Here is a 26,422-nt window from a genome sequence, read left to right on the forward strand (position 1 = left end):
GTTAACAGAGATTTATATGATGATTTTTTTACTTTTTCATCCAAAGGCCACATTCCAGCCACCAAACTCCCCAGTCCAGACCAATATGCTAACTTCTTTCTATTTTATTTCATGATGCTGTGTGCCTTACACTCATTACAAACAAAACATGTAGTTGCCCAAATTCAATATATTCACTATTTGTGTGGATCTACAAAATGTGTATCTTATTATAAGTTTGATCATATTTCTAGCTTGTAGTGTAGCATGATTCTTTATATGTCTTGGTATACATCCTGATTGATTAGTCTAAATTAGATAAATTTTCTTTTCTGAAATGTAATTGCTGTTGGTAACACATATTACAGAAAGATTAACCAATGCTAAATAAATAATAGGCGAATTGTATCAGATCTTAAGTGCCACTGTTTTAATGGTGACACAGAATCAATATAAATTGCAGGCAACAAATGGACATCTGCATGTCCTTAAGTATGTCAAAATATCTAAGTTGGCAGGAGTTAATTGATAACTGACACCAGTGTTTAAGTGCCCTATTTTTCTTAAGTTATGAGTTATAAATTTTTCTTAAATTGGGTTTGATATGATGAAGCCAGTGCTTAGGTTAAATCTATATAAGAATTCTTGATGTACAACCCCAATTACAATGAAGTTGGGATGTTGTGTAAAACATAAATAAAAACAGAATACAATGATTTGCAAATCCTTTTCAGCCTATATTCAATTGAATGCACTACAAAGACAAGATATTTCATGTTCAAACTGATAAACTTTGTTTTTTGCAAATATTCACTTATTTTGAATTTGATGCCTGCAACACGTTCCAAAGAAGTTGGGACAGGGGCAACAAAAGACTGGGAAAGTTGAGGAATGCTCAAAAAACAGCTGTTCGGAACAGTCCACAGGTGAACAGGTTAATTGGAAACAGGTGAGTGTGATGATTGGGTATAAAGGGAGCATCCCTGAAAGGCTCAGTCGTTCAGAAGCAAGGATGTGAACAACTGCGTGAGCAAATAGTCCAACAGTTTAAGAACAACATTTCTCAACGTGCAGTTGCAAGGAATTTAGGGATTTCATCATCTACAGTCCATAATATCAAAAGATTCAGAGAATCTGGAGAAATCTCTGCAAGTAAGCAGCAAGGCAGAAAACCAACACCGAATGCCCGTGACCTTCGATCCTTCAGGTGGCACTGCATTAAAAACCGACATCATTCTGTAACGGATATTACCACATGGGCTCAGGAACATTTAAGAAAACCATTGTCAGTGAACATGTCAGTTCGTCTACAAGTGCAAGTTAAAACTCTGCTATGCAAAGCGAAAGCCATATATCAACAACACCCAGAAATGCCGCTTTTTCTGCACGTGTTACCACAGCGTGGCTTTGTAGTAAAAGAGTGCGGGTACTAGACTGGCCTGCCTGCAGTCCAGACCTGTCTCCCGTTGAAAATGTGTGGCGCATTATGAAGAGCAAACTACGACGGAGACCCCGCCCGGACTGTTGAGCAACTGAAGTTGTACATCAAGCAAGAATGGGAAAGAATTCCACCTACAAAGCTTCAACAATTAGTGAAAAGGATTTGCAAATCATCGTATTCTGTTTTTATTTATGTTTTACACAATGTCCCAACTTCATTGGAATTGGGGTTGTAATTTGTTTGAAACTATTTTATTATACAACAGAAACATAAATACTTATAATGGGCTATATCTATTGCGGCAGTTTGCATTAATAGAAACACATGATTCGATCAGTTTGATCGCCATGGCATGTTAAAAGGCTATAGGAGTCGTAGTTGTAAGTGTCAAGTGCTTTTACTTTGCAGCAGTGATGAACAGATTGGAGAAGGGTCTGGCTGCAGACATGTATGGAAAGTCAAAGTGCCTAATGAGCAATCGCCTGCAGGCGTAAAAAAATGTATATGTTTTGACGTCTTGCATTGAGATGCAATGTATGGTATTCCTTATCCATGAGGCCCTTACTTGTGTTACAACATAGTGTCCATTAAACACGACATACCCCTCTATGTGGTGATACATAATCTGCATGTGATAATACCTTCGAGTGTCATAACCGATTGTGCACCGCCTATTTCACATGTGGTCAATACATCTTAGGCTACTGTAGTCATGTTGTCATTATGTAGTCGGCACCATGTTCTTATGTCCATTAGGAACTCCGGTTATAAGTTCCATTTCTCTATGGCCAGAATAAATAATGTTTTTGAAAAATCGCCTCTATCACCTCAATTAAAAATGTTCAGAACCCGATACGTTTTGTCCTGTTAACATTCTTCTCTCAAATACCACTCTGAGTTATGAGGTCATTAAAGATGTGATATGAATAAATATGAATATGAATATTGCTACATGTGAGTTATATAGGGTTATAACAGAGGGATATAGGGGTATAGCAGAGTGTATCAGGTCCAGAGCTTTTAGTATACTTTGCTGTTCTTATTTGATTCTTTTTGTCAGCCATATACTTTTTACCTGAAAAAGTTAATCAAAATGAATAAAATATTTCCAAAGCCATTGCAGTCATGTCATATGCTTTTAATGTTCATTCACCATTCTTCAGTCTTTAAGCAAAAGTTTTCGTATACATAAGGTGACATTTCCTTGGCTGTCCTTCAAAAAGATGATATCCATATTGTGATGCTATGACACACATAACATGAAACAGTGGCCTTATATAGCAAAATTACTAATGGAGAAATAGTGCACACTTGTTCCAAATGTGTAGATTAATTGCCACTCAAAATACATCTTTCCATTGAACAGTGTTTGGGTTTTAGATTTAGTGAGTGGTCTTTAGTCTACACAAACTGAACACATATCAATTAGCAGTGAATGCCATTGTGTGTGCCATTTAGGTTAATTATCTTACTCCTTAGAGGTGTGTATGAAAGAGCAGTTTGTAAGTGCTTATATATTCATAAATTATCTGCATCAGTGATGACAAATTGTTGGGAGATAAAACAAACCTATTATAACTAATCACATAACATTCGATGCTGGATGTTATTTTATTAAAGTATTGTGTAATAGTACTTCAGTAGGCACACCAGTGAAGGATGTGTACAATATGAGTCACTAATGATTAGTGAGGTTAATTTGTACATTGTACAATTCTGTAGAAGTCTGTTTCTTCAAGCACAGACAAAGCAATTATTTAGGCATTGAAGAGGAATATTGGCTGTGGTTAATTGAAAATGAATTTCTTAACACAATCAGCTTCTGAACAACATTGTTTTGTTTTTATATTCCAGAACAGCTTTCTTTCTGATGTTGGTGTTTGTAATGAAACATAACACCATGCTCATACACACAGCTTTATGTATTCATCATATTTTAAAACATTTACAAAGTTTACAGAAAGAAGAAAATAAATCAAAGTGCAATAGTAATGTAGTGCTTTTAAAAAGCAGTTAAGTTACAAATCATAAAAGAATTTCATTGTTTCATAGAAAAATAAACTCAAATACCATTAAAAGTGAAAGAAAAAATATCAAAATAAAAACATAGATATGTCAGATTGAAGAAATATGAGGCACTCGAGTCTTTTATCATTTCATAAGTCTTATGACAATAAATGTGTTGAATAATGCACGGAAATAAACTGTCATGCTACTAGAGAGCATGATATTATTAGCACAAATATCGGGTCTTTAAGAGCTACAGCAGAGATTCACATTTTAGAAAAAAAGTTTCAATTTTGAATAAAACGAAATGTGTCAGCGGAAAAATGTTCAGAACCCGATATGTTTTGACCTGTGAACATTCTTCTCTCAAGTGCCACTGGATCCTCTGAATTATGAGGTCGTTAAAGAATTGAAATATGAATATTGCTACATGTGAGCTAAAGCTACTGTGCACTGAATTCTCGTCATTAGACTGCCAGCCTCCTTAAGCAGGTTTTGGCAGTAAACATTTCCATGTTCAGACTGAAAGCAGATGAAAAGGAGTCAGGACTAAATCACCAGGTTTCCCTGCAGTTCTCTGTTCTTCATCTGATCCTCACTGAAACACGATAGATCTTTCCTTTCAGTTTGATTTGAAAAGATCTACAAATATACCTACGCTCAGGCTAATCAAGCACAGACTTGGTTTAATAGGATGTCAAGGATGTCCACCACCAACTTCGATGATTACCCTGACAATCACCAACTACCTTGCGACCACAGCTGCAGTCAGCTCCTTCCACAATGGAGGATTGGAACATGGCCCATTCTGAGTCAATGTCCCTCACACCCCCCCCCAACCCCCCACCCCCCAAACCCCCCTGATATCTGGTCAAAGTTCTGACAGAGGTGTGAGTTAAAGATCAATCTGACAGGTTCTTCTGCCAGACGTTCCCAGCGAACCCTCACTATATGTTTGGGCTTGCCTAGTCTGACCAGCATCTTCCTCCACCACCTGATCCAACTCACCACCAAGTGGTGATCAGTTGACAGCTCAGCTCCTCTCTTTACCCGAGTGTCCAAAACACATGGCTGCAAGTCCGATGACATGACTACAAAGTCAGTCATTGAACTGCGGCCTAGGGTGTCCTGCTACCATGTGGGCTTATGGACATCCTTGTGTTCGAACATGGTGTTCATGATGGACAAACTGTGGTTTGTACAGAAGTCCAAAAACTGAACACCATTCAGGTTCAGATCAGAGAGGCCATTCCTCCCAATCACACCCCTCCAGGTCTCACTGTCATTGCCCACGTGAGCGTTGAAGTCCCCCAGTAGGACAATAGAGTCTCCAGGAGGAGCACTTTCAAGCACCCCTCCCAAGGACTCTAAGAAGGCTGGGTACTCTGAACTGCTGTTCGGTGCATAAGCACAGACAGCAGTCAGGACCCGTTCCCCAACCCGAAGGCGTAGGGAAGCTACCCTCTCGTCCACCGGGGAAAACCCCAACATACAGGCGCTGAGTCGAGGGGCGATGAGAAAAGAAGAATCTCGGTGGGAAGAATCTCGAGGGAAGAATCTCGGTGCTCCACCAGATTAAAGATGATGAGGATCTCCTTGACTCCATGATGGCAACATCTCAGGCGATCAGCGCTGGGCACCAGCACTAGAAACCCTCAAAACTTCTGGAAAATAGTAAATTCTCTAAAAAATAATTCCCCCCTTTTTCCAACAAGCTTTTTAGTTGATGATCAGCTGATTTCTGCCCAGAAGGAAATATGTCAAACCTTTAACTCACATTTTGCTGCAGCTGGCCACATCTTTGATAAGAATAGCACAAACCTACTGAATAAAACTGATCTCAGCTCTACTATTTCTAAAACGCATGGTCTTTTCTCACTCCAGCCACTATGTCCATATTTAGTTGCTAATGCCCTGGCTAAAATTAATCCACGAAAAGCCACTGGAGAAGATGGGCTTTTTATTGCGTCTCGCAGCCCCGATTATTTTAGAATACATTTTATACATTTTTTATCTTTCAGTTTTATCTTGCAGAATTCCCAGGGTCTGGAAAACAGCTCATGTAATTCCTCTGCATAAAGGTGGTGAGACAACAGATCTGAATAATTATAGGCCAATCTCAAAACTGTCGTGTTTAGCAAAAATGTTAGAATCTCTAGTAAACCAGCAATTGAAATAATTTCTTCATGAAAATTCTGTTTTATCTAAATATCAGTCTGGTTTCAGTGAAGGTCACAGCACAATCTCTGCTACGACACTGGTTTTAAACAATCTTTATTCAGACATAGACAAGAAGAAACATTGTGCAGCTGTTTTTATTGACTTAACAAAAGCATTCGACACAGTTGATCACACTCTTCTTTTACGGAACTTAGAAAAGATTGGCTTTGATGCAACTGCGCTGGACTGGACCCAAAACTACCTCACTGACAGAAATCAATGCATGGCATTGAATAATTATAAATCTTTTATTTTTGTGTTAGTTCTCCTTAGTTCTTTATCTCTTTTTATGTATTTATTTATTTCCTCTCATTTTATGTTTAAGTTTTTTATCATTACTTTTTAAAATTTGTGATATTGTATTATCACCTTACTAATTTCTTATCTACTTTTGATCTTAATTTCTTACCATTTAAATCTCAAGTTCTATTTTTATCTACTTTTATCTTTTATTCACTGTTATTTTAAATTTTCTTTTAATGTAAAGTGATTAAATGTAGTTATTATTTTCTTTGTCATGTTAATCCCTGTTTTTGTAAATGCTCGGCGACATTGAAAATTGAAAAAAGGGTTGCCCTCAATGTACTTCCGAGTAAAAATAAAGATTGATTGATTGAAGTATCTCAGGGTTTTGCTCACAAGTGATGGGAAGAGGGATCATGAGATTGGCCACAGGCTCGGACAGGCGGCAGCAGTAATGCGGTCGCTGTACTGGTCTGTAGTGGTGAAGCCGATTGGTCTACATCCCGATCCTCACCTATGGTCATAAGCTGTGGGTAATGATCGAAAGAACAAGATTGTGATTACAAGTGGCAGAAATGAGCTTTCTTCGCAGGGTGGCGGGCTGCACTCTTTTTGATAGGGTGAGGAGCTCGGTCATCTGGGAGGATCTCAGAGTAGAGCCGCTACTCCTCCGCATAGGAGGAGCCAGCTGAGGTGGTTTGAGCATCTGATCCGGATGCCCCCTGGACGCCTCACAGTGGGGATGTACCAGACATGGCCTACCGGGACAAGACTCCGGGGTCATCCTAGGACCCGCTGGAGGGATTATTTCTTTTATAAATTGGCCTGGGAATGACTTGGGCTCCCCGGGAATGAGCTGGAGTAATTTGCAGAGGACAGGGTCATCTGGTATTCTCTGCTCTCTCAACTGCTAAGCGGTTAACGCTGATGATGATGATGATCATAAAAAGTAATTTGTGTTATCAAAAGATTACAATTTTTTCTAATAGTAATAAAATTTGAGATGGTGTTAAAATCATTATTGAATTTTCCATTAATCATGAGTTTCACCTCTCATTTTTTCACGATTGAAAAAGTATTTACTATTCTTTTCTTCATTTTCCATCTTCTTGACCTCACAAAAGCCTTATCTGCATAAAATTGATCCCGTTGTTTTTGTAGGTCAGATAGTGTACAGGTTTTCAGTGTTTTCGGGATTAGTACTTTAAAGAGATATTTTATTCAGTAATTTAATGATTTTGGCTTTTTTTCCTTTGGTTTGATTTTTACCAAAAGCTATTGCAGCAGATCGAATCTTGAACTCAAGTAATTCCCATTGTATCCAATATTTATTGGTATAATGTGCTATTTTCCACTGTTTGCTAAAGAGTTTCCTAATTATTCCTTTTAAATCATCACTTTGAAGTAGATTATTATTAAATTTCCAGTAGGCACTACTATAATAGACTTGCTTGTTAATGAGGTTATTTTTAATCTGATTACTCTGTAGTCTGTGAGGACAGCAGAACATATATCGCTCTCCTGTACTAAAAGAAATAATTCATTTGCTATTAGCCATAAATCAATTCTTGATTGAAGAGAACAGTCTTTGGTGTTCCAAGAAAACTGTTTTCTTTGTGGATTTTGGGCTCTCCAAATATCTATTAGATTTATGTTTTTGCTAAATTTGAAGACATCATTTGTGTTATGTTTAGGTTTTGCAGGGAGTCTATCCAAAGTATTGTCCATTACTTCATTAAAATCACCACCAATAATGAGTTTTGCTGAAGGGTCCTTCTTATAGTGCCTTTAATGAGTGTCCTTCTTATAGTGCCTTCAATTTCCTCCAGTAGTGTGACATTCATAGTTTTGGAGCAGTATCCATAGATGTTGCATAGCTACTATTTCAGTCACAAATATTATCCAGTATCCATTCATTTCTACTTTTGTGAAACAATGTTACCTCTAAATTTGTGTGATAAAATAGCTACCCCTACTGAGTGAGTACTACCATGTGTTAACCATAACTTTTCTCCCTGTTGATTTCTCCAGAAAGAACTATTATCCATACAATAGTGAGTCTCTTGGAAAAAAAACGAAATCTACGTCACTGTATTTGCAGAAAAGAAAGCAAGCTTTCCTTTTAACTAAATCTTGTAATCCTCTAGCATTAACTGAAATCAAATTTAAATCCATAGTGAAACGACAGAGATGTAACTTTTCACTTACACAAAACTATACTTTTTTGTCTTTAAGCACAGATGTAATGGTATTTCATTCATAACAGAGAACGAGTCACCACTTTTAGTGTGCTGTCTGCACAAGCTTTTCAGTTTAGCCGTTTTCAGTATTAGATGTCCATAAAATGACAGTAGTGGCTACTGTCCAGAGGTGCATATGTAGAGTATCCAAGGGTTTTCAATTTTTGCAGTGAATTTCTTTCCCTTCAATGTAAGCTCTGGCACCTCAGAAGTATGCCTTCTTGCCTTTGCTGTGGGCCTTTTCCACAGGAGGCCATCGTTTTGCACAAGTTTGTCACTGTCAGGTGCTCACTGAGACAGAGCTTCTTTTCCTTGAGCAGAGCATTGCTCTTGGCTTGCTTCCACTTTGCTTCATTTTCTCTCACTCTGCACAGTTCTTGGACAGGGCATTGTTTTCTTTGTTATGTCTTGAATTTTAGAAAAAGTGAAGTTCATGTCTTCATCTCTTCTATGCAAGTGATCACCATCTGTTATCTGTTCCAGAGTATCGGCTCATTCGTTGATTTTCATAGTTAAAACCTCAATTTACTTGAAGTTCACAGAGCAAAGGTTCTTTCTTTGTCTTTTTAGAGACAGGGCTCTTTGTTGGCATGTCAGGAGCCATCTTGAATAATGATGTCATTCCTTGTTTCCTCCTTAAGGATATCACAACACATGCTGTTGTCCCAGGACGACTATTTTGCTCTTGTTCTCTCTGCAGTGTAGCATTGTCTGCGAGCACTAAAATTAGCTTCCGATCTCTTTTGCCTCCAGGTTTGCTAACTGTTGCTTTCTTTTTTAATAGCAGTTTTTTGGCCTATATAGGTTATTAGAGTGACCAAATGCTGTAAAATTATTACATGTTAACTGTTGGGGGTATATTTTTAGCGGAGCATGTTACAATTCACTTGCACTTGCCGCCATGATCCTTCCCTCTCTCGCATAGATCATTTTTAGATTTGCAGCTTTGAAACGGCATATGGATAGCAAAAACGTCTCAAGACTTTTCACCTTCAAACCACAATAGCATCACTGTACAGACATAAAAGGAATACAAATACAGATGAAACATTTTGACACCTGTATATGTGATTTTTTTATCATGTGCAGGAGAAATTTATTTACTGCTTTGTTTAGGGTCTATTAAAATATTCTTAAAAAGAGATAAAACTCCACCAATTTGCCAGAGGCCATCTCAGAAGTCAGTATAAGACACACAAAAAGTGATATCATTATATATTATACATATTGTGTGTATACATATAAAGTACATTCATAAACTGAAAAGCAAAGTTGTATTTTCTCAATACCTTCATTAGCTTAGCTGTTCTTTTATAATGCATATACTGGATTTAGAAGATATTATTGTAAAAGTCATTTTTAAATCTAATGTTTAAATGTACTTATTTGCCAGAGGCCATCTCGGAAGACAGTGAGTCCAAAATGAATGGGTTGCTACGGAGCATTTGAGCAGAACCACAGTTTATTAATGCTTAAACATTTTAATGTAACAGAAAGCAGTCATTCCCTGATCATAGAACAGCATAAAACATCTTAACGCCGCTGTCATGTTTTAAGTGCTTTTAAACTCGAACTATAGGCGTTTAAAACAGCACCTCATGTATGGCCATGACGTCAGTGAGCACGATCAGCCAATGAGCTGCTCCGCTCCCCAATCAATCATCACGCTCTAGCAGTAAAGCCCGCCTCCTGCTGCCCAAAACCCGTTTGCTGTAGAAAAAAGGAAACATATAAGTGAGTTTTCTTTGCTTTTTAGTGAAATACACCCTTCTACTTTCTAAAATTAAAGTGATTAGGAACTATTTTAACTTTTCGTTTTTAGCCGTTGAGCTCCTTTTACTCCCATTCATTGAGGGCGCCCTCTGCTGATGTGCCGTCCTGTTTTTGATTAACGGGAGGAATAAGGTGTGGTCAGGCTCCTCATAAACCGGCTCTGAATCTACTTTGTCAGCGTAGGCGGCGGTGGTGACGAATAGGAAGGTGCTATTCATAACATGATAATTACGCAAGGAAACGGGAGCGCTGTGTGACCATAGCGGAACAGCCGATCAACATGACGGAAAGCACCGCCAGCAAACCTTTGAATGGAGAGACTTGTCTATGGACTAGTAATGGCAAAAAACCAGGAAGGAATGGCTTCGTGAAAACACACTGCCTATTCCAACAGCAGAAATGCCGTCGTCCCCAGGAGGTGAGGCCCTGACTGTCAGCAAGAGTTCAGGAGAAGTGTGTGTATTTGAGTTATTAAGCCAACCCGGAAACGCTGTATTCCAGAGAGCATTTAAACGGTTTTCTCCAAGCAAGTATGTGGGTTTCTATGCGTGTTTCAAATTCAAATACACATTTGAAAAATCTTTCTGAAAATGTGCCCACAATACTTAAGCGTTTTCTAAAACTGTACAGTAATGTTCGCCCCCGTGGTGTGGTGTGGTAGGGTAGTGTTTGTTTTGAACACTAAGTTCGGTTATGTTGCAAATCACTTGTGTTTGCGATGTGGCTTGTTCATTTTGACGATAGAGAATGAATTCGTGGGACAAGTAAGTTACACCTCGTCAACTTGTCCACCTCAAGTCATGATTATGTAATTCATTCAACACTTACAGTTTTTGCCAGTTTGCCTTTACATTTTTTAATTATGTATTATTTGTCTCCTGTTAACTAAATGTAAGTAGCCTGAATTAGGTAAGCTACATTTCTCAATGACCAGTATAATAACCAGCAACATTTTGAATGGTCAGGTTTAAGACCGCTGTTCAGTTCGATATTCGTCTTTTCAGCGCTAGTAACTAACATTTGATCGGACTATGGTAGTCAGCAAAGACTTACATATGCATGACAGTACGGCCACACCTTTTCTTTTGCAGTTTGGGTGACATTTAACCTGTTACCACTCTTTGTTTATTTCAGTATACAAAACATACACAATATACAACACATATTTCAATAATATTTAAGCTGCAGTATATACAACACTACAAACAACTGAATATGGTGCAGCAATGTATCAGCAATAATGCACAGCCTTTGGGTTTTGGATATACCCACAAAACTACTTTTTATAAATTTTTATGTATTTTGAATTTCAAGAATATTTCAGTAATATTATATACATTACTAAAAACAGCTGTATATGGTGCAGTGATGTGTCAGCGACAATGCATAGTCTTTGGATTTTGGATATAATGTTGTAACATTTGTATAAATTTTTAATGTTTTTTGAATTTCAATAATATTTCTGCTGCATTGTATACAACATTAAAAACAGCTTTGTATGGTGCAGCGAGATGTCAGCCTTTAGCTCTTGGATATAATTGTGTAACTACTTTTTATTAACTTTTGTAAATTTTTGAATTTCAATAGCATTTCTGCTGTATTACACACAACACTACACACAATTGTGTATGGTGCAGTTAAGTTTCAGCAGTCATACACGACTTTTGTGCAATGTCCAAAGTTTGTGTGTCATCACTGAAAATTATCTGCACCAGACACTGCTGATTTAAATGTTGAATGTTTAAAATGTTATCGAAATTCAAAGTGGACAAATAACATAAATCTAACTCTGAGTGTTTGATGTATTTAAAAGACTTTTAAGTTGCATTTTGATCCACTTACATAAGACATTTTCTTTTCTACACTCTCATTTTTCAAACAAACATTTTAGATGGCAAATTTTAGAAGTGAAATCAAATCAAATTTATTTGTATAGCGCTTTTTACAATGGATGTTGTCACAAAGCAGCTTCACAGAATTTCAGAAAAGACAGAGTTTTAACAAGAGTGTAAAAATGTAAAAACCCTCCGGCGAGCAAGCCAGGGGCAACAGTGGCAAGGAAAAACTCCCTCAGAACTGAGGAAGAAACCTTGGGAGGAACCAGGCTCACCAGGCTCCCCCCTGACCCATCCTCCTCTGGTCAAACTACCTACAAGTGATTATACTACTAATATTAATAGCAGTAGTATTGGTAGTAGGAATAGCTAGGAGTCTATGAGAACATCAGTGTAGGGTGGGCAGCTAGTCCAAGGCAGGTGGTGGTGGCTGTGGCGTGGGCAGCTGGTCTGAAGTGGGTAGCAGGAGGGCTCAACAGTCAATCATTCTTCAGTGTCCGGCCGGACGTGTGGGCGATTGTATACTCGAAAAAAAAGCAGGGAGAGGGAATTAGTTTTAGTTTGTACGTAAAACAGGGGATGTAAACATTTACAGAGTGTGGTTAATGACTCCAGCAGATCTGACTATGACAGCTTAGATAAAAGGAGAGAACCAGAAGGAGACACAGACACGAGAGCACTCTGAAACAGAGCACTCCACCGTCCACAAACCTGAGTGCCCGCGTGCGAGCAGCGGGACGACAGCACCAGCGTCTCATCCATCCATCCATCCATTTTCCAAGCCGCTTCTCCGTCAGGGTCGCGGGGGGGAGCTGGAGCCTATCCCAGCAGTCTTCGGGCGTCTCAGTTTACTATAATTCCCTGTGTCCATGGACCCCTGGATCTGCTGCCTTTATCTAAGGGGGAACATTACCTACCAAAAGCTAAACTGAACAAGTGAGTTTTCAGCCTAGTTTTAAAGATTGAGACTGTGTCTGAGTCCCAAACATTTTCTGGAAGATCATTCCAGAGTTTGGGGGCTGTATAAGAAAAAGCTCTTCCCCCAGCTGCAGCCTTATGAATTCTGGGAACTATTAATAAGCGAACACTCTGGGATCTGAGTAGTCGTGATGGCTCATAATGGGAAATAAGGTCTTGCAGGTACTCAGGAGCGAGCCCATGTAGGGCTTTATATGTCAATAAAAGAATTTTATAATCAATACGGAATTTAACAAGCAGCCAATGAAGTGATGATAGCACTGGACTGATATGATTAAATTTTCTAGTTTTAGTGAGGACCCTGGCTGCGGAGTTTTGGACTAGTTGAAGTTTGCTTAAACTTAAATTCCTGCCCGTGCATCCTGACAGTAGTGCGTTACAGTAGTCTAGCCTAGAAGTAATAAAGGCATGTACTATTGTTTCCGCATCATGCAGGGATAGGGCATTTCTTATCTTGGCGATGTTGCGAAGATGCAGAAAAGCTGTCCTAGTGATGCTGCCTATGTGTTGATCGAACGATAAATCTGAATCAATTATGACGCAGAGATTTTTTGCTACTAAGCCAGGTGTAACTGGAGAGTCGGCAAGATTTAAAATTAAATCTGGTAGTTTATTTCTTGCTAATTTTGGACCCAGAAGGAGAACCTCTGTTTTGTTACTGTTTACTAGGAGGAAGTTCCGTGACATCCAGAATTTCACGTCTTTTACACAGTCCTCCATTTTCTTTAACCTGTATTTGTCATCAGGCTTGGCTGATATGTACATTTGCATATCGTATACGTAACAATGAAAGTTAATACCATGATTACTTATAACTGTGCCTAACGGTAACATGTATAGAGTAATTAATAAAGGTCCTAAAATAGAGCCTCGTGGAACTCGAAATCTTACTTTTGAATAACTGGAAGGTAAATTGCTTACCTTCATGAACTGATAACGTTCTGTTAGGTAAGATTGGAACCATGATAGGGCTGTCCCTGTGACTCCAACCATGTTTTCTAACCTTTCTAGGACAATATTGTGGTCTATTGTATCGAAAGCTGCGCTGAGGTCAAGTAGCACTAACATGGATATGTAGCCTTGATCAGAGGCAAGAAGAAGGTCATTCTTCTCAACTAGAGCCGTCTCAGTGCTGTGATGTGGCCAATCCAGATTGGAATTTTTCATATATATGGTTCTTGTGTAGATATGAATTAAGTTGTTGGGCCACAGCTTTTTCTAAGATCTTTGATATAAATGGCAAGTTAGAAATATATTGTATTGTATGTGGTCTTGAGTATATTGTATTGTGTATTGAGTATATTGTATTGTATGTGGTCTACTGGGAGCAGTGCTGGTTGTACAGTCTCACAGCAGCAGGAAGGAAGGACCTGCGATAGCGCTCCTTCACACACTTGGGGTGAAGGAGCCGGTCACTAAAGGAACTGCCCAGTGCTGCCAGAGTCTCACGCATGGGGTGGGAGTCGTTCTCCAGCATGGATGCTAGCTTGTTCAGCATCCTCCTTTCTCCCACCGCCTGCACTGGGTCTAGAGGAGTTCCCAGGACCGAGCCGGCCCTCCGGATCAGTTTGTCCAGTTTCTTCCTGTCTGCAGTGGAGATGCTGCCGCCCCAGCAGACCACTCCATAGAAGATGGCTGATGCCACCACTGTGTCGAAAAAGGTCCTCAGGAGTGGCCCATGCACTCCAAATGACCTCAGTCTCCTGAGCAGGTAGAGTCTGCTCTTTCCCTTCCTGTAAAGTGCAGCTGTGTTGTCTGACCAGTCCAGTTTACAGTTAAGGTGCACACCCAGGTTCTTATAGGAGTCCACTCTTTCAATGTCCATTCCCTGGATGTTCACTGCTGGAGGGGGATGTGTGCGCCTGCGGAAATCCACCACCAGTTCTTTGGTCTTCCCTGCATTGATCTGTAGGTGATTCCGCAGACACCAGTCCACAAAGTCCTGAATCAGTTCTCTGTACTCTCTGTCGTCCTCATTTGTGATGCGGCCGACGATCGCTGAGTCATCAGAGAACTTCTGTAGGTGGCAGTTGGGTGAGTTGTACATGAAGTCTGCTGTGTACAGGGTGAAGAGGAACGGCGCTAACACCGTCCCCTGTGGGGCCCCTGTGTTACAGACCACCATGTCGGACACACAGTCCCTTGTCCTCACATATAAAAACTTCACTGGTGAGAGTGGCTGGGATTTCTGGTTCAGTACCTGCCTGATTTTTTGTGATTTGGGAAATCACACTAAACAGAACTCTAGGATTATATTTATTATTCTCAATCAGTGAGGCCAGATATGCTGAGCGAGCTTTAGTGAGAGCATTTCTATACTCTATAAGGCTGTCCTTCCAGGCAGAGTGGAACGCTTCCAGCTTGTTTTGTCGCCATTTCCGCTCTAGTTACTGAACTGTTTGTTTTAAGGTCTGGGTTTTATCGTTGTACCATGGGGCGAGCTTTTTCTGCCTTATTCTTTTTATTTTAAGTGGTGCCATATTTTCTAAAGTGGATCGGAAGGTATTTTCTAAATAATCGGTTAGTAAATCTAGTTCCATTGGGTCTGATTGGGTGAAAACTGGCGTTGATAGCTCTGGCAGATTTTCTATAAATTGTAGGGCAGTAGAAGGTTTTATTGAGCGCTTTGTAGAATAACGAGGGGACGTAAATATATTATGGCTAAGACGTAGCTCATACGAAATTAAGTAATGGTCGGAGATTGCTGAGGTTTACGGTAGGATATTAAGCTTGTCTATGTTGAGACCTAGTGTCAAAACTAAATCTAACGTGTGACTGCAGTAGTGTGTAGGCTCTGTTACATTTTGGGTAAAACTAATAGAGTCTAGAATTGAGGTAAACGCCTTTTTTAATGGGTCATCTACCTTTTCAAAGTGAATATTAAAATCTCCTACAATTATTACTTTATCGTTGCACACAGCCAGGTTTGCAGCGAAATCACTAAATTCTTTTAAAAATTCAAAGTAGGGCCCTGGTGGCCTGTAAATGTTAAATAATGAAAATGCGTTCTTTTTTGTGACCAGATTTGTAACGTGAATAGAAAGGACCTCAAAGGAATCTAAGGTGTTAGTGCTATCATCAGAATATGGATATTTGTTAATTAGGTTGTGTTAATAGGCTGATTGAGTTTTTCTATGATTAAATTTAGTTTTAATTCGGGGCAAAGGCACAGTCTCAATAGAGTTGATCTTGGGTGAAGCCTGTAGGCTTCAGCGCTGCGCCTCATTGAGATGGGGCCAGAGCAAATTATGGCATCGGACATTGTCAGGGCCTGTTTAATCACCTCTCTAATGTTACCCTTAGTTCTCTCAGAATGCCGCAGATGGATATCATTGGCCCCTACATGAATAACTATCCTCGAATCTCTCTTATCAGCTAACAGTTTAAGGTTGCCACTAATGTCCGGCGCTCTGCCTCCTGATAAACATCTAACCGTTACTGCTGGCAGTAGCTAACTTCACGTGTCGGAGAATCGAGTCTCCTATAACCTAGTATTTTTAACAGGCACCACAGTGGGTGTTTCACTGAGCGGGGCAAACCTGTTTGACACACGAATTGGAGGAGCGTGGTGTTCCGGTGGGCTAGCTTTGGCCTCAGCGTTAGTATTAGCCTTAGTTTTCCAGCTAGACCGCTGAGTCGTCACCCATTCACCCCGCTGTGAGGGCTCTAACACAGCTTTGGAGTCAAAGGGGTACTAACTCTCCCTAAGGCACCCGGAGCTGCTAACGCTAAATCCTGCTGCCTATCCTTTAATAACCCCCGGATGCGCACCTCTAACTGGTCCACTTTCTCCACCAGAGAGCTAACTAGCTGGCACTTAGCACAAACACAGCCACTATCATTATCACTAGAGGCGGAAAAGGGCGTTAAACTAAACATGCCACACTCCGAACAGATGAAACAACCAGCAGAAGCCATGATATTTCAGCTACTTACTGCTTTTGGTCGATTTAGAAGCTAATAGCACAAAATGTTGCCGCAGTGACGCGCTATCAGTTGCTCGCAGTGACATGCTCTCTCAGTTGCTCTCAGTTACTCTCAATGGAGCCAGGCAGTGGCTAGAGCAGGGTCTCGATCTAAAGTCTCGATCTAAAGTCTGATGATTACTGAACCTCCGCCATCAAACTAACTAGCTATATCAGTATACAGGTAATATCACTTTTACAGGTGAGGCTCAATACTGTTAGGACAAGTATTGGTAAGTACATTTTAGCTACAGGTTAATTTAGAGTACATTTTCAAAATTAAAGTGGTTTGTATTTCTAACCATAATTTAGAGCAAATAACACAATCAGATGTGTGTAGACAGTGTTTCTGGAGCTATTGAAGTTTCATTGTCTGACGATGTCTATTGTAAGCGTGAACAATAAAATATGTATTTCAATGCACTGAAACGATTTGGGGGAAAACAAACATGTGTGCATGGATGTAGGTGTGGTCTCGAAATGCATGCTTTTTCTTCCGATTGAAAAATTTGTCTCAGTTCTATGGTATTAACACAAAAGAGTGGTATGTTAAAGGTCACCCAAACTGCAAAAGAAAAGGTGTGCGTCACTCTCTGTGGATGTACTGTCATGAAGGACAATGTAAGTCTTTGCTGGCTACCATAGTCAGATCAAATGTTATTAGTGCAGAAATGCCGAATATCAAAATAAAACTAACTGTACCGTGGTAGATTTGAATATTAGTGTAAGGCCCAGAGCTTGTTAGTGTTTATCATTTACACGATACACACTTGTGCGGTGAGTTTCCGTGATGTGTCTGCTTAGAGAGTACTAGTCTGGGTTGTGTCATGTAATTTGAGTAAAGCACTTTGTTGGACACTCCCTTCATGGCATGCTCTTATTCATGGGAGTGGTCATTTGGGAACAACCTCTGTTCTCAGGGGAAGAAGGGAGCATATGTGCTTGAAGCTTGTTTACTTTTAGAGAACCTCTGAAACACGCAAGGTGTGGGTTATTAGCCTACCTCTTTGCATAGCCCCAGAACTCAGAGTGTCCTCCAGAGGGCATCCTAGTGAGCACTTCTGAACTCAGACTCAAAGCAGCTTCTGTGCTCTTGGCTCCACATTATAACAGTAGAAAAACTATACGATTTGTTTGTTTTAGCCCACATTTTACCAACACGAGTAAGTGTGTTGATAGTCAGTAGTGATTTTCAGAGAGAAGTATGACATAGATCACATGCATTTGCCAAGTAACAAGAGTGGGTTAATGAATGACTGAAGGGCCTGTAGTAGTTTGTTTCATTTAGCCTGAGAGATAAATGGATTATAGCTGAAGGGAGAGGAATATTGGAAAGCCATGCTCTACAGAACTCGCTTGTATTCATAGTCCTTGACTGGATTGTTAATCACATTGAGTTATTCAACACCAATGTTACCCTTCAATAGCTCTTTCATTTGATGCATTTGATAAGGCAGTATGTGAGGGCATGTGGCCACCAGATCAATCTGCTTAGGCCCTCCTTACATTTTGGTTACAGCAAGTAGGGGTGGGCAGAATTATATTTTATCATTATTGTGATCATTTATATCATAATACACTTTTCTATGCATATTGTGCAGTATTTTGTATAATCACAAACTGTGCATAATTAGGCTTGTTTAATTAGATGTAGTGTAGTTTGTACAACAAACCAGCCATTAGGGGTGTACTTTGTGTACTTCTGGTGCCGGTCCCAAGCCCGGATAAATGGTGAGGGTTGCTTCAGGAAGGGCATCCGTCGTAAAACTTGTGCCAAAACTATCATGCGGATCACAAATATGCTTGCCATACCGGATTGGAAGTGGAAATTGGACTACTGTAGGTCGAAGACCATCAAAGAGGAGAGGAGGAAGGCGGATTAGAAGGCAGCGAGAGAGAAGGAAAGGCAGGAGTGTGGAGGTTAGAGTAGGGACTCTGAACATAGGGACAATGACTGGTAAGGCAGAGAGCTTGCAGACATGATTGAGAGAAGAAAGGTAGATATTCTGTGTGTTCAGGAGACCAGATGGAAAGGAAGCAAGGCCAGGAACATTGGAGGTGGATTCAAACTGTTCTATCATGGTGTAGAGAGGAAGAGAAATGGAGTAGGGATAATCCTAAAGGAACAGCTTGGGAAAAGTGTTGATGTAAAGAGAGTGTCAGACAGGATCATGAACCTGAAGTTGGAGGTTGATGGTGTGATTTTGAATGTGGTCAGTTCATATGCACCAGAGGTTGGTTGTCAGTTAGAGGAGAAAGAGGAATTTTGGAGTAAGATGGATGAAGTGGTAGATGATGTCCCTAGAGAGGAGAGATTGGTGATTGGTGCAGACTTCAATGGACATGTTGGTGAAGGGAACAGAGGGGATGAAGAGGTGCTGGGTATGTATGGTGTGAAAGACAGAAATGCGGAAAGTCAGATGGTTGTAGATTTTGCAAAGAGAATGGAAATGGCTGTGGTAAACACCTATTTTCAGAAGAGGGACATACAAGATCGGAGGGCATACAAGAGTGGAGGGAGGTGCACACAGGTGGATTATATCCTTAGCAGGAGATGCCACCTAAAGGAGATTGGAGATTGTAAAGTGGTGCCAGGGGAAAGTGTAGCAAGGCAGCATAGGGTGGATGTCTGTAGAATGAGATTAGAAACAAAGAAGAGGAAGAGAGTGAAGACGGAGCCAAATATTAGATGGTGGAAGCTGAAGGAGGAGGATGGTTGCAGGCAGTTCAAAAATTGCAACAGGCCCTTGGCTAACTGAGGACTGGGAAAATACAGCTAAGGTGGTGAGAGAAACTGGCAAGAATGTGTTGGCTGTTTCGTCTGGTCAGAGAAAAGAAGACAAGGAAAGTTGGTGGTGGAATGAGGAAGTCCAGGAGAGTATTCAGAAGAAGAAGGCAGCTAAGAAAAAGTGGGATAACCAGAGAGATGAAGGAAGTAGGAAGGAGTACCGTGAGGCTAGTCGCATAGCAAAAAGAATGGTGGCAAAGGCTCAGGCCTATGATAAGCTGTATGAGAGGCTGGACAGTAAAGAAGGAGTAAAGGACTTGTATCGTTTGGCTAAACAGAGAGATAGAGCTGGAAAGGATGTACAGCAGGTTAGGCTGATAAAGGATAGAGAGGGAAATGTACTAGTGAGTGAACAGAGAGTGTTGAGTAGATGGAAGGACTACTTTGAAGAATTAATGAATGAGGAAAACGAGAGAGAGAGGAGGACAATGGGGGGAGAGATAGTGGATCAGGAAGTGCAGAGAATTAGTAAGGTGGAAGTGATGGCAGCTTTAAAAAGGATGAAGAATGGAAAGGCAGTTGGTCCAGATGATATACCTGTGGAGGTATGGAGATGTTTAGGAGAGATGGCAGTGGACCTTTTAACCAGGTTGTTTAACAAAATCCTGGAGAGTGAGAGGATGCCTGATGAGTGGAGAAGCAGTGTACTTGTCCCCATTTTAAGAACAAGGGTGATGTGCAGAGCTGCAGTAACTACAGAGGTATAAAGTTGATGAGCCACACCATGAAGGTATGGGAAAGAGTTGTTGAAGCAAGGCTAAGGCGAGAGGTTCAGATCAGTGAGCAGCACTTTGGTTTCATGCCCAGAAAGAGTACCACAGATGCAATTTTTGCGTTGAGAGTGTTGGTAGAGAAGTACAGAGAAGGTCAGAAGGAGCTACATTGTGTCTTTGTGGATCTAGAGAAGGCATATGATAGGGTGCCAAGACAGGAACTGTGGTACTATATGAGGAAGTCAGGCGTAGCTGAAAAGTATGTTAGGGTGGTGCAGGACATGTATGAGGATGGTGAGACAGTGGTGAGGTGTGCAGTTGGAGTGACAAATGGTTTCAAGGTGAAGGTAGGGTTACATCAGGCATCAGCTTTGAGACCCTTCTTGTTTGCAATGGTGATGGACAGGTTGACAGATGAGGTCAGGCAGGAGGCCCCATGGACCATGATGTTTGCAGATGATATTGTAATCTGTGGTGAGGGTAGAGAGCAGGTGGAAGAGAATCTGGAGAGGTGGAGGTTTGCACTGGAGAGGAGAGGAATGAAGGTCAGTAGAGATATGACGGAATACATGTGTGTGAATGAGAGGGAGGCAGGTGGAAAGGTGAAGATGCAAGGAGTAGAGGTTGTAAAGGTGGATGACTTCAAATATCTTGGCTCAACCATCCAGAGCAATGGACAGTGTAGAAAAGAGGTGAAGAAGAGGGTGCAGGCAGGATGGAGTGGGTGGAGACAGGTGTCAGGGCTGATGTATGACAGAAGGATAGCAGCAAGAGTGAAAGGGAAGGTTTACAAGACAGTAGTGCGTCCTGCTATGATGTATGGTTTGGAGACTGTGGCTCTGTCTAAAAGACAGGAGGCTGAGCTGGAGGTAGCGGACATGAAGATGCTGAGATATTTGTTGGGTGTCACAAGGCTGGACAAGATTAGAAATGAGCAGATGAGAGGGACAGTGAAGGTGGAGCAGTTTGGAGATAAAGCCAGAGAGGCCAGGTTGAGATGGTTTGGACACGTGTTGAGGAGGAATAGTGGATATATTGGGCAAAGAATGTTGGAGATGGAGCTGCCGGATAGAAGGAGAAGAGGTAGACCTCAGAGAAGGTTTATGGATGTAGTGAAGGTGGACATGGAGATGGTTGGTGTGAAAGTAGAGGAGGCAATGGATAGGGCAAGATGAATAAAAGCAGTATAGTTGGCGGTTATTATAATTCTTATTGTTATTGTTGTTGTTATTATTTTTATTATTATTATTATTATTATTAATTGCAATTATTTTAAAATCTTAGAAATAACTAAATATTGCTATGCATATTGTGTATTCTGAAAATGTCTTGAGGTATCCTGATGTATTATTTTTGCCCACCCTTATCAGCAAGTACTGTAGAATCAGGCAGTTTATGTCTTTTCCTCTTTACCCCTTCTGTTTGCTGTTCTTCTCATTTCAGTTTGCTCTTCTTACACAATGCTTACTTTGTGCCAGGCTAGATTGGGTTTCTGTGAAGGAAAAATGCTACACCTGGCATGATCATTAATGTACATTTTATATGGCTCCAGGGGTTATGCAGTTTGTACTTGTGCAATTGTGTTGGCTTTAACTTAATTAGGATATTGTCACAGTTTGTCATTCTGTTTTGGAAATGCTTGCAGAATCACAATGTTTGGCACAATGCATCAGTCTACAATAAGCCATTTGTGGAGTCGTTTGAGGAGACACCTCTGCTTGTGGCTGTGCTCACGTACATGGGCTATGGCATTCTTACTCTCTTTGGGTACCTGCGGGATTTTCTGCGGGACTGGAATTTTGAGAAGTGCCACGTGGCCAAGGAGAGAGACGAGCAGAAGGTGAATTACCTGTTTTTTTTTTTTTTTTAGCTTTTTTTTAGCATTTGATTCACATTTGATTTGTTGAAACAAATTTATTAGGGTACAGAAAGAAAAATCTTAAGGATGAATTTGCTCTGAGATGTTTCACATAATATCTTCTTTGTCTTCAGGACTTTGTTCCTTTGTATCAGGACTTTGAGAACTTCTACACAAGGAATTTGTACATGAGGATCAGGGATAACTGGAACAGGCCAATATGCAGTGTGCCAGGGGCCAGGATGGATGTTATGGAGCGTGTGACCCATGATTACAACTGGACTTTTAAGTGAGTAAACAAATGACTATTAACTTGTTTGAAGTCTTCAATTATTAGCCTTGTCAATGCTAATATGACAATGGCCCTATATTTCAGATTGTTGCAGAAATTTTTCTGTTGTCAAATGGTAGAGCCTCATTGTATTCCCACAGGCACACTGGAACAGTGTTGTTTGATGTTATCAACATGGGCTCCTATAACTACCTGGGATTTGCAGAGAATTCTGGTCTTTGTGCAAATGCAGCAGTAGAGGCCGCAATGAAGTACGGCTTGGGCGTGTGTGGCACAAGGCATGAGATAGGTAATATATTCACTTCTTAGATATTGGGCTGGTTTTCCAGACTGAGATTAAGCCAGAGTCTGGAAAACCAGACTGAAAGAAATTTCCAATGGTAATTTTTCATTGACACTGAAATTTAGTATTAGATTAGGCTTAATCTATGTCCAGGAAATTGACACATTTATGTGCTTATGTGTTCAAGTTATTTATGGAACGTGCTTGTTTAATAGCTACAAATTGAGATCAACAAAATTAATTAAATAATTCTGACCCTAAAGTTCTATAAATGTACGATATTTTTGGCCCTGAACTGGACTTAATCAACCTGGAATGTGGTTTTAAGGTTGTATGAATTTATGATATGGGTATTATTGTGTTATGGGTATTATATGGGTATCATTAATATATTATGTCTCAGTTATGCATAGTGTCTTATAACCCCTGAAGGAAATCTGGACAAACATGAAGAGCTTGAGAAATTAGTGGCCAGATTCCTGGGTGTTGAGTCCTCCATGGTGTTTGGTATGGGTTTTGCCACCAACTCAATGAATATTCCAACTCTTGCAGGCAAAGTAAGAATACCTTTTTTCTTTGCTGCCCTTTTCTTTGTACTTCTACCCTGTAGAATTCTACCATGCATTAAGTTCACCCTTCTCAGTTCTTTTCAAATAGACTTCACATAGGTCATGGCACCTCAGCTTCCTGTTTCAGCAACTATTGTACTTCACTCTGCAAGTCACATTCTTGTTACGCACATGTTCCTGTCCCAGGCCTGCACAGAGTAACTTATTTTGCTCACAAATGTGAATTTTTTCCCCCCAGGACATCTTGGTATAGTTTCCTGTTACAGTATGTTAATATTTGTTGGTTAGTGCAGTAGTGTATGATCAAATAAAAAAAATTACATATGTTGATGCTTGCTGACATGCACTATATTGCCAAAAGTATTCACTCATCCATGCAATCATTGAATTTAGGTGTTCCAATCACTTCCATGGGCACAGGTGTGTAAAACCAAGCACCTATGCATGCAGAAATTTCCTCTCTACTAAATATTCCACAGTCAACTATCAGTGGTATTATAACAAATTGGAAGCTATAGGGAATGACAGCAACTCCGCCACGAAGTGGTAGGCCACATAAAATGACAGAGTGAGATCAACGGATGCTGAGGCACATAGTGCACCGAGGTCGCCAACTTTCTGCAGAGTCAATTGCTACAGACCTCCAAACTTCATGTGGCCTTCAGATTAGTTGAAGAACAGAGCTTCATGGAATTGGTTTCCTTTGGCCGAGCAGCAATATCTAAGCCTTACATCACCAACCGCAATGCGAAGCATCGAATGCAGTGATGTAAAGCACCACCAGTGGACAGTGAAAACGAGTTCTCTGAGGTGATGAATCGCGCTTCTCTGTCTGGCAATCCGATTGGACGAGTTTGGGTTTGGTGGTTGCCAGGAGAATGGTACTTTTCTGACTGCATTGGTTCAAGTGTAAAGTTTGGTGAAGGGGGGGATCAGGTCTAGGCCCCTTAGTTCAAGTGAAAGGAACTCGTAATGCTTCAGCATACCAAGAGATTTTGGACAATTTCATGCTCCCAACTTTGTGGGAATAATTTGGGGATGGTCCCTTCCTGTTCCAACAGGACTCCGCACCAGTGCCAAAGCAACATCCATAAAGACAAAGATGAGTGAGTTTGGTCTGCAACAACTTGACTGGCCTGCAACCTGATAGAACACCTTTGTGATGAATTAGAGGGACAGTGCGAGCCAGGCCTTCTTGTCCAACATCAGTGTCTGACCTCACAAATGCACTTCTGGAAGAATGGTCAAAAATTCCCATAAACACACTTATATGCCTTGTCGAAAGCCTTCCCAGAAGAGTTGAAGCTGTTATAGCTGCAAAGGGTAGGTTGATATCATATTAAACCCTATAGATTAAGAATGGGATCTCACTCAAGTTCATATGTGTGTGAACGCAGACAAGCGAATACTTTTAGCAATATAGTGTATGAAAGCATATGTAATTTAATAAGCATTAATTTCATACTGCCTTTCATCTTCTGCCACTTCTGTCACTCTTTGTTCTCCAGTTTGATAAGCATAGGTTCAGTGCAGCTCAAGTGATGTTCCTATTATTTATACAGGGGCGCCCACATTAGACTAATATCTGATCTGCATGTGGCACATCCTGCAAAATGCAGTATAAAACTGTTATAGAATTTTAAAGGCACAGACAGATAGCAATGTTGCCAGGGAATATCAGAACTCTAGGTAAAAGAAGCATTCAAGACATTAATAGCTATCAGTGATGCTTTCTTGGGTGGCAAGTAAAGCTGCATGATTAATCATATAAGTTACACAATAAAAAACTCATGAAGGGCTGTGTTAACACACGTTTCCGGCGCTGCTCGAGGTGGCTGCCTGTTCCAGTAGCTCCGTGTCTGCGTCTTCTATTTTTTGTAAATAGCGCCTTATTTCCCACTTTCTTTCTTTTCTGGATATTGAGGCAGGCTCTAAAGCTGTTACTCAACTTTTTTACAACTTTTTAAACTTTTATTTACTTTTCAATGGATAACTTAATGGAATTTTCAGACTACATTACTGACTCATGACTGTACTGCAAAGTACAGCTCAAATCAGCTCAAATCAGATTTGCTGATGACACAACTGTGGTGGGTCTGATCAGCAGGAATGATGAGTCAGCGTACAGAGCGGAGGTGCAGCGGTTAACAGACTGGTGCGGAACCACCAACCTGTCTCTGAATGAAGATAAAGCAGATGGTTGTTGACTTCCGAAGAGTGTGAAGTGACCACCCCCCACTTAACATCACTGGCTCTGCTGTGGAAATCATCAGAAGCACCAGGATTTCCTTGGTGTTCACATCATAGAGAACCTCACATGGTCCCTCAACACCAACTCAATAGCTAAGAGAGCCCAGCAGCGCCTCTACTTACTGCGGAGACTGTAGAAAGGTCATCTCCGACCTCCCATCCTCACCATGTTCTACAGGGGGACTGTGGAGAGCATCCTAAGCAGCTGCATCATCGCTTGGTTTGGGAATTGCTCCACCTCCAACCACAAGACACTGTAGCTTATAGTGAGGATAGCCAAGAAGATCATTGGGGTCTCTCTCCCCTGAATCATGGACACATTGTATCCGGAAAGCCACTAGCATTGTGGACAACCCCATCCATCTCTCACGTGGACTTTTTTTACTTCTGCTGTCTGGAAGAAGGTACCAGAGCATCCGTGCCACCACTTCCAGATTCTGCAACAGCTTTGTTCCTCAAGCGATCAGGTTTTTAAACTCAGAAGGACTGAACTAACTGCTGTATGCCAGTGTCAAGGAAGCATATAAATCCACAGCTCTCCTTCCACTGGGCTGTTCAGACCATAACCTGGTTCATCTCAACTCATGGTATAAACCCCTGGTTCAGAGACAGACAGTGATCAAAAGGACAGTGAGAAAGTGGTTACCCGAGGCAGTAGAATCACTGAGGGGCTGTCTGGAGGCTATACAATGGGATGTCCTGTGTGAACCACACGGTGAGGACACATTGATGCAGTAACATCATGCATCACTGACTACAACCACAATTCCAATGAAGTTGGGACGTTGTGTAAAACATAAGTAAAAACAGAATACAATGATTTGCAAATCCTTTTCAATCTATATTCAATTGAATACACCACAAAGACAAGATATTTAATGTTCAAATGGATAAACTTTATTGTTTTTTGCTAATATTCACGTTGCAGCGTCCTTGAAAGGCTCAGTCGTTCACAAGCAAAGATGGAGCAAGGTTCAACAACTGCGTG

General features: G+C 40.6%; 1 protein-coding gene across 3 annotated transcripts in view; it reads left to right on the top strand.

Moving 5' to 3' along the window:
- The first annotated feature begins 10,012 nt into the window (after positions 1 to 10,012).
- Positions 10,013 to 26,422, top strand: part of sptlc2b (serine palmitoyltransferase, long chain base subunit 2b) — a 35,309-nt gene continuing 18,899 nt past the window's right edge. Inside the window, exons 1-5 of one of the 3 annotated variants that reach the window (XM_037537770.1) lie at positions 10,013 to 10,321; positions 21,828 to 22,022; positions 22,175 to 22,329; positions 22,473 to 22,621; positions 23,048 to 23,172. In XM_037537770.1, the coding sequence (XP_037393667.1) occupies positions 10,184 to 10,321; positions 21,828 to 22,022; positions 22,175 to 22,329; positions 22,473 to 22,621; positions 23,048 to 23,172 (762 nt within the window). In that variant the 5' untranslated portion in view covers positions 10,013 to 10,183. The remainder of the gene's footprint in view (positions 10,322 to 21,827; positions 22,023 to 22,174; positions 22,330 to 22,472; positions 22,622 to 23,047; positions 23,173 to 26,422) is intronic. The other 2 variants (XR_005130204.1, XM_017684609.2) reach the window with 2 other exon arrangements.

This window comes from Pygocentrus nattereri, chromosome 4 (assembly GCF_015220715.1).
Source record: "Pygocentrus nattereri isolate fPygNat1 chromosome 4, fPygNat1.pri, whole genome shotgun sequence".
Classification (NCBI taxonomy): Eukaryota; Metazoa; Chordata; class Actinopteri; order Characiformes; family Serrasalmidae; genus Pygocentrus; species Pygocentrus nattereri.